This window comes from Fragaria vesca, linkage group LG3 (genome assembly GCF_000184155.1).
Source record: "Fragaria vesca subsp. vesca linkage group LG3, FraVesHawaii_1.0, whole genome shotgun sequence".
Classification (NCBI taxonomy): domain Eukaryota; kingdom Viridiplantae; phylum Streptophyta; class Magnoliopsida; order Rosales; family Rosaceae; genus Fragaria; species Fragaria vesca.
In genome coordinates this window covers 7,469,727-7,483,288 of record NC_020493.1, presented here as the reverse complement: position 1 = coordinate 7,483,288, position 13,562 = coordinate 7,469,727, and the positions used below count along the sequence as shown (strand labels likewise).

Here is a 13,562-nt window from a genome sequence, read left to right as displayed (position 1 = left end):
CTAGATCACACTCTAGGTAGTATTGTTTCTATTGGACCAAAAAGATTACACAATCCATACACCTTGATGGTTTTGGTTAGAATATTGTAACAATAAAGCTAGATTTAGCGCAATTCCTGAGAGTATAGGGTAGCTGATAAGTTAGATTTAGAATAATGCCAGTAATGACACTTTATATCATTTCACGGTGTAGCTGGTCATGCATTGTGGGACAATCGGAGCTTGATTAGACATTAAGATCGAGCTCATTGCTAGTAGTGTAGCTGCCATCAATCATTATAGGTATACTGAATTACTGATCTCTAGTACCAAGTTCTAATCATAGTTGCTAAGAGTAGTTGAAAATTAGGTCATTATTAAGACATTCACCATGGAAATCGTTGGCCACCAAAACCTGAAAATAAACCTCGAACTGAAACCCACACTTGATTAGGTGTTTATTAGTTGCATTGACTGAGAGGTATATTTACATATGGGCCATTGCCATGATCCAGTCTCATTTCATGATTACTAAATCGGGGCTTACTAAATATCTGGTACATTTTTTGCTTAAAGTGATAAGGCCCAATTCAGATCGATAGGGCGTCGACCGGAATAGTACAGTATTGCTAGGGTTTTGAGAAGAGAGAAGAAACAGATGGTAGAAGAAGGTCAACTAATCGATCTACTTGTTTCTCAATTCTTGTCTTCCACACATTTTTGTCAGAATGTTTGTCTCTCATAAGATGCACTGCCCATGTTGGTGGTGCCGATCATCTGCCCAACATTTCATATGCTCATTTTGATTCTCTTTGTATCATCATCATCTGCAAGCTGGAAGGAAAAAACAAACTTGGAGAAGGGAACTATTGAGTTTTATAATATCTGAATCGAATTCTTGGATATATAATCCGTGTAATAGATATATGTTGCAGCTTGGACATAACAAAACCTTCAAAGTGTAAGTATCAGCAAGACTCTAAACTACGTACATCAAGTAGCATCTGCTATGAACTTTAAAATGAGCAGATAGTTGAGTCGATCACTAACTATATATCTAACCTTTACATGGAATGATTTGGATTCAAATCCTATATCAATGGAGTAGAAAATCACATCCGGATATCAAGGTCTTCCGCTACAATTTACAGGACCTTGTACATCGATGATCGATATCTATCTATTATCAATTACATTGACTCATTGAGATTGACTAAGCATCATCGATCCTAGAATACCAACAACTTTGCAGTCGATCGGTTCACTGTTGTTCTTGTAGTCCTTAAATTATAAGGAACTGTGTGAAACCAAAACACGTTCCATCGTTGAACGGTGTTCACTCTTTCTCCAGTTAGTCAATGATGGATCGACTCCCAAATAATCCATAAAGAAGTTTGAGCTAGATGATGCATTTCTTCCAGCAATCATAGGAAACAAACAAACAGATCGAGTAATACCCAGAGATTCATCACTAACACTAATTAATAAACTCCATTACAATAGTATAATCAGACATGATTCTCCTTTATCGTTAATTTAACTATATTCTATCCCGATTAGTTACATACACCATGATCTTGCATAGTGTGATCAGATGCTACATAGGTCGGACGTCTACATTGTAATAATAGAGAACTAGCTATATAGTAGTCGAAAGATTCTTAATTCCTACTTCAAAAAAGAAATTGAAATTGTCAACTTCCCATGCATATATACGAGAAGACAAAAGAGCAAGTGCTTTTCATCTCAATCCTAGCTGGCCTGTAATTCAATCATGAACTAATCTTGACACATAATGTGTATGCATGGTTGAATTCATTTTCCTAGCTAGGTTGGGGTTCCTCTTTTAACCTGGTCGATCTATAGAACTTGTCGAATAAGATTACCAAGCGCCTTCAAAGGTAAACCAGTTTGGATGCTAGGAAAAACCCACGGCAATTTACAATATTGAACAGGTTGAACCATTTCATGAACACAATTTATAGATATTTATCGGAGACAAGTCTCCAATTCCCCGTCTGCATGCAGTGATTAATTCTGATTCTGATTTATTGATATTGCTCCTCGCATATCTATTAGGGACTTAGGGTAATGAAACAGTGACAAAATTGACTCTAACAAGTACTAGACAACATAAACGAATTCGAACATGCCTAATTGGGGTAACTAGTCAACAAAGTTGGTAGTCATAATGCTTCTAGCTAGTTCATTTCCCATCGCATATATATATACTTCTTCTTAAAGGAAGTGCCCTTAATTAGTCAAATTGGTAGATAGGTGTACCAGACTCACAAGATGATCATGAATTGCGATTATACAGATCGATCGGTGTAGGACTAACATACTGTCATTACTCATTTCTTTCATAGTATAGTAACGTACGTGTCCAAGTTCAGCCATATCTACATATATCCCAACATCAACCGCTGATATTGATAGCAGATTTTTTGCCCATCATTTATTTATAACTTGGTTGGTACGCAGTATTATAAAAAAAACTGGTATTTGTAGCCCTTATATATGGTTTCAATTTCTTCGATACTTCATTTTGTTAAAAGTGATCTTGAAAGAGAAGAGTCTGAAACCAATAATTTGCCCTGCAGTGGGAAATACGTTATATATATATATATATATATATATATATATATATATACGAGAGAATGATCCATGCCTATTTCTCTGTTCTATATACTAAAGGGAAATACGGTACAGAAGAATTTTCCCTAAAGGGAGGCGCTCCATGCAGATGAAGTCCCACCAAAATTGACTAATCCTTTGTTCTCGAGAATAATTAATCATTTTAAAGAATTCACACTCAACATACAATCATGCAATGGCCCTTCAAAATCTAGTGACTCCATTGAAACGTCTTATACCAAAATGAAGAATTTTTTCTTAACACGTACGTAGTTAATTAGAACCAAAATGAAAGGAGCAATCTCGTACTTCTTGGTTTGTGAAGATATGTTAAAACATATTTTACCGTATACAGGGGGAAAAATGTCGTTTTTTCCTTCATATATATCAATATATATATTCTTCACACGAATATGTGAAGAATTTCATAGTTTCGGAAGTTGTTTTTTTTTCCTTCTTAAAAAAGAACGTAGACATCAGAGACACCAAATAATTCTTTGAGCTGTATTAATTGATCGAAGAACTTGAGACGGGCAGCAGAAAAACAGGTGCATGTTGGAACTGGAAAAAAGTCCGATTTTAGGTAGGAATTAGAAACTGAGACTGGAGAGAAGACTGATGACACAGAAGAGACCCCACTCTTTGTTAATTCGATCATTACACTAATTAATCAAGATGAAAGAAACTTGCTGCACAAAACAAAAGAGTTTGATTATAAACTAAATAAACCCAATAGATTGCAGATGAGTCTCCGCAGAGGTCAAGTACAAAACAATTAAGATAATCACGAGCATTATATACACAGAGACATACAAAGCAGCTGGTTATTAAAAAGGACAACTCGATCTCAGGTGTGAAAACTAAAAAGGAGATCGAGAAGAAGACGAAGAAGAAGAAGAAGAAGAAGAGGAAGATGAAGAATTAAAGCTAAGGTGTGGTCACATGATCTCCAACAATCCGAAGGGAGCAATCAGTCGCATATGATCTTATTTACCCATATATACAGACAGATCGACCAAAAATAATGTGAGTATATATATTACTATGTATATGCATGCTGGTATTTTATTAAAAGCTCGACCAAAATTCCTTGTTTTCCATGGTTATACCTTCAAAGTCATAGGGTATCCCTGCACTTGGAGGACTTCATTTCCACTGTCAACAATAAACCTAGCAGTATCTTTATCTTGACTGATCGATTTCGTTCTCAGCTGTATACCGCATGGAAGAATTGGGCTGGCCAGCAAACTGTTTGATCAATTGCAAGAAGGATTGAGGCACGCAGCAGGTACTTTCACCACTACTGGTTTGTATTGAGCTAACTGGGGATAGAAGAAGTCGAAAAACTATCCCCGGCCTTGATATATCGCTATAGTTTCTTATCTTCTTTGAGGTTCGATCCAGCTGTGCTGGCTAGATAACCGATCTTATTGTATCAGATTAATTAGCCTATCTGATATCTTTCTCTCCAGGCCAGCTCCATGAATCCAGATTCACATGGTAAAGAGAATTAAATTAATCATGAATAATGGAATAATAAATAATTTGATGCATGTCTTTCATTTTGTGTTGAAGTTCAAGTTATCGATTCCATCCTGAAACTGAGATGATCCTTAACATGTTGGTGGATAAACTCTTGTTTCTTTGGAATCATAAATTCCCTTCTTGAGTTTTCGATAATTTCCTACATCAATTATTTGATTCTTAAATGGTTCGGAAATTAAATCTTAAATAATTTATTCGATCTGGTCGCTTCTTCTTACCAAGTTTGCAATGTCTAAAATTAGGGAATAAAGATCATTCACATAAATTTCACAAGCATTGTTGTAATTAGTCATTAGTGTGATAAGATTTTTACTGATAACGTACTTAATCTTTTTCATTTTCAGCAATTTTAATCACCTGGTTAGGAAGAAACAGCGTGCGTCTTGGGAATCATAAGTTGTAACAGACTAACAGGTGCCATGAGGAATGAGCTGGAGTTAATTGGTGACCTTGGTGATCAAAAACGAAAGACTGACAAGATTAGTGAGGAACAAGCAGAAAACATATCGGTGGAGTCTTCCCAGAAATGCTCATCCTTTGATCTGAATGAAGATGTTAGCGATAATAGCGACAATGATAATAGCAATTATACCAGCGTTACTAACCTGGCTGATCATGAACCTAGTTCAGTTAGAAATGATGAAAGAAGAGCCCTAGCACAGGAAAACATGAATAATGCAGCTAATATTATTAGTAATAGCTCTAGGGCTAAAGTAAGGCCATATGTACGATCCAAATTACCTCGTCTCCGGTGGACACCCCAACTCCATCTTTCTTTTTTGCATGCTCTGGAATTACTAGGAGGGCAAGAGAGTAAGTTAATTTGCAGATTTTTGAGATTACTTGACTTCCTTAATTTTTGACACGGATTTGTTTTGCTCTTATTTACTTATTGATGGTTATACGTACATATATATGCATACAGGAGCAACTCCCAAGTTGGTTCTTCAGCTAATGAATGTGAGAGGACTGAGCATTTCCCACGTAAAGAGTCACTTGCAGGTGGTGATCTTATGATAAGTTTCCCTTCATTTTCCCAGCTAATGTCTTCGAATATTCATGTATTATCCTTTTTCAGATGTATCGAAGTAAGAAGCTTGATGGGGATGGTCAAGGTAAAGTTTGATCTCTCACATTCCTATATATTCCTATACGGTACCGGTCTTTAATTTTTACTGTTGATTGTGTACTCTCAAGTTAAAGCTAGACGACATCATTTGGAGTTCATCAAGAGTTCAAAAGAGATTATTTTATCATTTGGAGTTCATCAAGAGTTCAAAAGAGATTATTCATATTTAGAATTACAAAGTTTTAGACATAATAAGCACAAGATTTACACATAAAAATGAACCAAAAAAAGTTGAATTCCAAAGAGTGTTTCCACATATATATCATGAGTAAGCCTCTTTGCTGCTGGTATGAAACTTATGATTTTCTTTTTCTTCGTTTTGTATTCTTTCAGTTTCACGCAACTTTCTTCTGTGAATATACAGTAGTATCTGTCAAAACTTACGACTACATGGATGGAAGGGAATCAAGGGATCACATACCTAACTTCGTTCCGAGGTATACATACATGCATAATCTACTTTCCTAATTCTAGCTGATCTCTTTGTATGTACTTGATTGCCTCTAATGCTGTTGTATATGATAGATCAAATTCTCTGACAAAGAAAGAAGTCGTAAGAGGGAACAATTTTAACAAAGCTTTGCATCATACAAGCACTCCCATAAACCCTGGCCGATTACAAAGCATTAGCAAAAGCTGGAGGGGCAGAAGATTTGCTTCCAACATTATCAATTGGTCAAATTTTCATAATGGCTCGTCCCGATCTGATATATTGCATCATATGATAAGCAATACACAAGGTACAAGACCAAAAGATTATGATCTACATTGTTGGAGCCTTGAAGGTCATAGCAATTCCGGTAGCCATAAACAAGAATGCGAACCACCATTTAGGCTTGAGGTATGTAATTTTGTATCATGTAAAATGAATTCATATGTGTGTGTATATATATATATATATATATTTTCTCAAGTGCGGATGTCCGCATTTATTCTCACGGTGCGGATTTCCACTTTACACTCACTTTTCAATCGAATTTTCACATGTCCACCATCTAGTCTTTAGATACTAATGTATAGATCATCTCTGTAAAATTTCAGCCAATTTAGTTATCATTAAGACACTCAAACTGATTAAACCAATGGATGAACATAATTCTGTCGAACTTGAACCGTTCATGTTTATAACAGAAAAATGCAGTTTTGAGTGTCTTAATGATAACTAAATTGGCTGAAATTTTACAGAGATGATCTATACATTAGTATCTAAATACTAGACGGTGGAGATGTGAAAATTCGATTGAAAAGTGAGTGTAAAGTGGAAATCCGCACCGTAAAAATAAATGCGGACATCCGCACCTGAGAATGACTGTATATATATATATATATATATATACACACACACACCCATATCCTTAGCTGTTCTTGAATGATGTGGTTAATGTTTCTCAGTGGAACAAAGAAAAGATTTCGAAGTACAAGGAATGGATGCCTCATTTGGAGTTGGGTCTACAGAGCCAAAGAGTTGGGAAGGAGATCAGTGACGAGACTCATCAGCATCATCAGACGGTTAGTCATGAAGAAGAACGTTATGAAATTGCGGAAGGAGTTATAGAAACTTCACAACATTGCAAAGATCATCAATTCGAAGACATGAATAGCAAACAAGAAACTATTAGCACCAAGCTTTCCCTTTCTCTTTAATTTTATTAGTCCAGTTCATATCGTCAACTATCCTCGACATAGTACTTGTCTGAAATTGGGATTAATCACAGTAATGTAAACAACCTTGTAGCCAGGCAACATTTTGAGCCTGAGTTTCTCAACTATATGATGAAAATATACTATAAAGTATATATAATGATGAGTGAGATATTCTTTGGCAAAATGAGTGAGATATATATCTCGCTAACTCTACTAATGTCACCTATATAACATTTGTTGGTCGACTGTTCATAAGTATGTGAACAATGTGTTTTCAGGGTATAATGAAAACACTGTTCACTACAACAGTGAACGTTTTTTTCTTGGTTCTGAAACAGGTAATTTAGATTTTTCTAGATAGGCTCTCTCTTGCCAAAGATTTTTTTGCCCTCCATTTTTGACTTTTTTTCTGCCTCCTGAATCTTCCAGATCGATCTTGCCTCTTCAGATTTCCTTTATTTTTATTTCTCCCGTCTCTCTATCTTTGCATCTCAGAGAATATCGCCGCTTCGTTTCATCTCTTTTACTATTATTCTGTTTTGTGACCGATTTTCCTTTGTTAAAAGGAAGAGTTTTATCAAACTCGGATAAATCTGGAGACCTGAAAATTTGGGTATTTTTCATATATCTTAATCTCCGAATTGATTTCTGTATTGTTGCTTCTGCCTTTGTTTTGCTTTTGATTTGTGATCTGGGCTGTGATTTCTCACTTTTTTTATCGGTAGGATTCTGCAATTTGCTGAGTTTGATTGGGTTTGGTCAATTTGAAACTTCGAGCTCACCATCGCAAGGTATTGCTTCTCAACTTCGTTCTTCTCTGCTGTGAAATCAATCTATAGTTAAACCCTTTTCTTCTCCTTTCTTACTATGAATCGCAAGGTATTGCTTCTCAACTTCGTTCTCTCATGAATACGCCATCAAATATCTTGGTTCATCGCATTGAGCTTTCACCAATATATGTAAGATGTAGCTCCATACAAAGTGCATTGGTCCCTATGTGAGCTTCTTTTATGTTTTGTCCTTTGAGTGTTTTGTGTTCTTAGGATTGAACGTCTCTTTGGTCTACGTTCTAGAATGAGCCTGCAACTATTGGAGATTGATCACTTTAAATTGTTCTTAAATTCCTGTAGAGTGAAACTATTTAGTACTAATTGTGTTGTATTTGTATTGATTAATGCAGGAGATCTCAATATCAACAGGAGCAGTCAGGTAAAGCTGTTAGCATGACTAATGATCTGACATTTTTAGAATTAGTTTGGTTTTCTCTAAATTTGGTGGCTCATTACTAAAACCCAGCCAGGATAGTTGCAGTGAGTGATTGTCTTTACCTATATGTTGTTACAGAGTTGTCATAGTGGTGGTTTTAGCCAAGTAGAAGCTGTCTTATTCTATAACTGTTAACAAATAGGTGGAGCATTTTCTTCTTAAACAAAAATACTATTTGTTAACTATAGTAATTTTCTTCAACATGTCTCCCTTTTATAACTGTAGTAATTTTATTCATGAATAAAATTGATTTTACCTTGCTCTGATATTCTTTGGCTTCATTGTGTCTGAATGATCTTTTGTAATTTTTTCTTATTTTTCAAAGTGATGTTTATCTGAATTTCAGATTCCAATTGTAGGTGTTTTATAGGCTTATTGACATTGACCTTGACTAAAGCAATTATGTGATTATCATATGTTTTGTGATCACCAGATTCAAGTTTGCATCATCTTTGACAAGTGCAAGTTTTTGATGTAAAATATAACTTTCATGCATTTATGATAGCGAAACCGTTTACATTGTTAATTTGAACATATGTGGATTTGATTATAATCCAAGAGCATACTATCTAAATTTCGAATACTTGAGATTTTATATGCTGTATAATCCATAATGCAAAAACTAATAGATTTCTGTAACATTTGAGATTTTATTCATTGTGATTTTGCTATATTAAATAGATTGTATCTACTATTATAACATTGGAATGTGATATGCAATATATCCCTGCGGCAAGGCGTGGGTAAACTATCTAGTTGTAACATAATATAGAGCTTGGCACAGTATGGATTATTGACCCATCTATAATTATCCATCATGTATGAGATCGAAGACTTCTTGGCATGGACAAGCTATCCCAAGTTATAGTTATACTTCTGAAGTTTTCTTCTTTATGTACCAGATTCGGAGGACAGGTTGGAAGTGGAAACAAAGAAACTAAGAACTATGATTGCAGTGAAGCAACCTTTCCTAGCTTTATGTTGCTTATCTGAAACTGCAAAATGCATACATCTTTGGGGTGATATATCCGAACCTTACCAAACCACTCAAAACCACATAATGTCATATCAATAGGAAAAGCACAAGTGAATTCCTTCTCATCAACATCAGAGGAAGCCAAACAAATTGGAATCGACTATCGAGAGATACATACCAATTACACAAAAAATTGGCCCATCTGTTTCTAACCTATAAGCTGTATCAATTGTAAGCAAAAACTGAGAACACCAAATTACATTGCTCTCTGAAGGTATCATGATCAAAAACAATGGGGGACGAGAATCTCCACAGAATAAATAGGCCAGACCCTGTTATTCAGAAAGAGGGATGAGGCTTTGAAGAAGTGGGAAAATCTAACTCTTAGGTTGCTGACAAACATGAGTAATCAATTCCTGTCAAGGGGAGGAAAAGTTAGAGCTTTGTCACAAATGACTTCTAGGCTAGGCGAAACAAAGTGGCAAAGAAGGATGTTGAGATTACCTCCGAATAGCGCACATGATCATGATGCAAATTGGAAGTTTTTACAATGGTTTCCCACTTGGTACCACTGGAGGAAGTCTTGGAATCCAGCCTTTTAGTATGCCTTTTGGTACTAGTGGATACTGAACTCCGTGAAGGAATTGAAGAGAGAGTGGACGAGAGCCAAGACTGGGAAGGTGATTTTGGTAAAGGTGGGGGAATAGGAGACTGTACCACGATAGTGTTAGCAGTTCCTGGATCATTTTTCATAATGTCATCACTTCTCATATCAAATCCTAGCTGGGAGTCCTCCACTGCAACTACTTGGCCTTTCATATGGGATATGTCAGAAAATGAAGATAAGCTATCTTTGACAGACTCCAATACTGCAGGTTCTGAGATGCCATTGCTCTCAAAATTAGTCAGGCATTTGATATCTTGAAACAAAGACTCTTCTGAAGACGTTTCTGCCATCCCACTTCTCTTTAGTAAGATCCTCAAGTCCTCAACAGCAGAGTCTACTCGTTCTTTGGTATACACAGAGCTTGAATTACATGATCTTTTGGTAGTATTTACAGTATCCACATACAGTGTCTTCTCAATCATAGGGATCACAGTATATGGCCCTTGTTTATTTCTTTGATGGGTTAGTACCTCCTGAGACTTGTGACCAACTTTGTCATTCATATTGAACTTACTACTATTGGCTTTGACACTGTCTTCTTTGGGAACGCCAAGAAACCCCCCACCAGTAAAGGGAGATTTAGGCCGTTCATTTCGATAAGGGGATATGCAAGGACTTCTTGATTGCCTGAAGGGAGATGACCTACCTTTTGGTTGCTCACCAGAGTGCCTAAACAGATTGGATTGAGCAGCCTGATTGTTCAATCTTGGCAATTCACCTGAATAAAATCGACGGTCTACTTTGAGATTATAAGCAGCACCCTGATCACGCTAATAAAAGAAAACAAATACTGTCAGCAATGAATATGTTTCTTCTAGAACTGCAAACAAATAATAGAAAACTGAAAATTTGAATGAAAGTATCTCAGTAACCTTATTGAGTGGTTGGCAATGAGAATGACTAGTAGCAGGCTTAATAACCTTGTTGAGTGGCTGGCTATGAGACTGGATATTAGCAGGCTTAATAACCTTGTTAAGTGGTTGGCTATGTGACTGACTATTGGTAGTCTTGATAACCCGCTTCAGTGGTAGACTGTGAGACCGACTACGACTAGATTTTCCTGTAGTTTTTCCTGGTATTGCAACACCAGAGGAGCAAGACATGAGAGCCCGAGCCCTAGACTTCATTGCCGGAACAGGTAAAGGGCACAAAGAATTTCTTATGCCTAACCGGGGAAACAACCCACAACCCTTTGGTGTAATGTAACCAGGTTTATCATACTCATCTTCTTCTCCTTCACTTTCTTCTTCCTCCTTGTTTTGGCCATACTGCACCAGTTCCATGTGAGACCGTTGTTGATTAGGTAAGGGACTCGTATCCTGTCTAATTACCCTTGTGACTTGTCTTGGTTGTTCAAGTGGTGCTGTATATTGCTGCTTCTTTATAGCAATATGAGGTGTCTCCAAAGCCATTGCCTTGGCTGCAGGTAAAAATCGCTTCATCATGAAGTCTTGAGTTTGTGGATCAATAGATGGCTTCACATTTGCAGAATAAGAATGGCTTGTGCCAGCTGCACTGCAGTTCATGGAGAAAGACTCGGTAGGCGGGGAAAGCATCTCATGTGCATCAGAGTAAACATCATCCTCATCCTCAAATTTTGAGGCTTTTCTCTCATTCACTCCCTCTTTTGAGCATTGTACTTCTGTTGCAGTTTCAGTCGAAGAAAATGATTTCAAGCAGGGTCTAATAGACTTTTGATCAGCTTGCTCTTTCTCTAAAGGTTTCTTTTTAGCATCTACAAGCTTTCCAGGGGGAAGTTTTGGAGTAACAGAAGCCTCTTCTTGAGACTGAACTTTTGGTTCTTCACCTTCCTTCGATCTTCCTGGGATGTCCTCCCAATGAAAAGGAACTGCAACTGGTTTTGTTACCTGCTCCAAAGAAAAATCTGATTTGGGTGGAGGAAGTGTATGTCTTCCATTAGCCAACCTAGGAGTCACCTTCCCAGCGTCTGCATTTGTGGACACTGGAGCTGCAGAAATTCGTCTCACCGACAGAAGTGGTGCACTGAAATTGAGTTTCCTCCCCTCCATGTCCAATCTCGAATTCAAGCCAACTATCCAGACTATATGTATTCAAAGTTCCCAATTGTGAGACAAAATGCAATATCTGACAACAGGGGAGTAAATACCTTCACAACCAAGTTTAGAATGAATTCTGGAAAAGGAAAGGAATTCCATTAAGTCACGAAAATGAATGTTCTGCTAGGATTCTCTATGATGTGTCCAAGTATAAAAGATTTATAGCTGATCCTAATTACCATAGAATCTGCTGATTTAGCTAATGCATAATTAGCTTTGTAAACGTTACAAAACTTTGATGGGAATTAGTACCTGAAAGATCACCCAATTTCTCAAATAAGCACGTTTTGTTTCTTTGCTGCTGTATTGAGCAAGTACCAGAAAGGAAAACACTTTCGAAAAGTTTCATTATTTAAGAGGCTATTGAAGACTAAATCCAAACTGAAATACAGGATTTTCATATTCTTTCTTTTTTGGCATCTTTTTTTCTCCATTAAACCAAGCAAGTACAGAGTGAATTTGCCTCTAACAAGTAACTGGCACAAAAGCATTTACTGGGTTAGCTGCCTTTTACCAACTCTCACAAATTGCCATAAACAAAGAATTACTCGTCCTGGTTAAAAAAAAAATTTTGCAACAACAATCTGAAACTCTCATAACAATCTCATCAATACAATCTAACAAACTCTGAATCAAAATTGGTGTTTCTCATCTCATCTACTAGGCTAGCTGAGTTTCACCAACTCTGACAAATTGCCATAAACCAAAGAATTACTACTGCAGCTTAACAAAGATTGAAGCTTTTCAACAAAAGACTGAAACTTTTCACAACAAAATCCCACCAATACAATCTAACAAACTGACAAGCGAGAACTCCAAATTGGTTTCACTCTCATTTCAACACCATGCCAATTCAGAACAAAGAACTAAACACCAGAATGCAATCCCAGAAAACCCAGAATTACCCACAAACCAAAAGTGTATGAAGCTCATAATTCATGTACAATCAAAACCATCAATGAAATTAAAGCTCACTGAAGAGGAAGAAGAAGATGATAAGAGACATACCTCTCAAGTTATCACTGTATGAGTATGAGGCAGAGAGAGATGGGTGTTGCTGATGATGCTTGGCTCCAAGAATGAAGCCGTGGAGTGAGGGAATGAGTGCAGACAAAGAAAAGCCAAGAGAGAAAGAGAGGTGGAAGAAGCTCAGTGTGTGCTTTTTTAACTTTTTAGTCCACTACCAAAACCAAACACATGCAGAGTTGGAGTTGCAGAGGATTTTGTACACTGCCTCCATCATTTTGCTTCCTAATTCTGCCAAAAGTGGTCCCCTTTGAAATTTTCTTGAGCTTTCTTTCTTGCTATGGATTATCTGCCTTTTGATTCTTGCTGGGTTATTTATGAAAGCTTTATTTATTGAGGGCATTGAGGTGCTGTCACGGACAATACAGTTGGGAGTACAGATATGGTTACTGATCCAAGGTCTCTTAACTGTTGAAATCTGCCAAATATTGTGGGGAGACTAGTGGCCCGAAAACCATTTATCAAAATTATAGGACTTTTGCAAAAATAATAAATAATTTCACGTATTATTAGAGAGTGTTACCGACCAAAAAAAACAGTGTTATTTCACTTAAATTTCATCAAATCTTACGTATTTAAACACAGGGATATAATCATAATGTATAGTTTTGAAAT

At 36.6% G+C, this 13,562-nt stretch overlaps 2 protein-coding genes across 3 annotated transcripts; one reads left to right on the top strand and one right to left on the bottom strand.

Annotated features, from left to right (window-relative positions):
* Positions 1-3,490: 3,490 nt before the first annotated feature.
* LOC101298396 lies at positions 3,491-6,949 on the top strand. Its single transcript, XM_004293908.1, has 8 exons — positions 3,491-3,642; positions 3,828-3,904; positions 4,506-4,974; positions 5,087-5,163; positions 5,240-5,276; positions 5,655-5,727; positions 5,816-6,131; positions 6,683-6,949. Exons 3-8 carry the CDS (start codon positions 4,581-4,583, stop codon positions 6,932-6,934), a joined length of 1,149 nt encoding a protein of 382 aa, XP_004293956.1. The 5' UTR covers positions 3,491-3,642; positions 3,828-3,904; positions 4,506-4,580; the 3' UTR covers positions 6,935-6,949.
* Positions 6,950-9,108: 2,159 nt separating this feature from the next.
* LOC101297914 lies at positions 9,109-11,931 on the bottom strand. Of its 2 annotated transcripts, XM_004293907.1 has the most exons (3): positions 10,716-11,931; positions 9,681-10,613; positions 9,109-9,592 (listed from the first exon to the last, which is right to left on the bottom strand). In XM_004293907.1, exons 1-3 carry the CDS (start codon positions 11,871-11,873, stop codon positions 9,554-9,556), a joined length of 2,130 nt encoding a protein of 709 aa, XP_004293955.1. In that variant the 5' UTR covers positions 11,874-11,931; the 3' UTR covers positions 9,109-9,553. The 2 variants fall into 2 exon arrangements, with proteins under 2 accessions (XP_004293955.1, XP_004293954.1); XM_004293906.1 differs by having other exon boundaries at positions 9,517-10,613.
* Between the last annotated feature and the right edge of the window lie 1,631 nt (positions 11,932-13,562).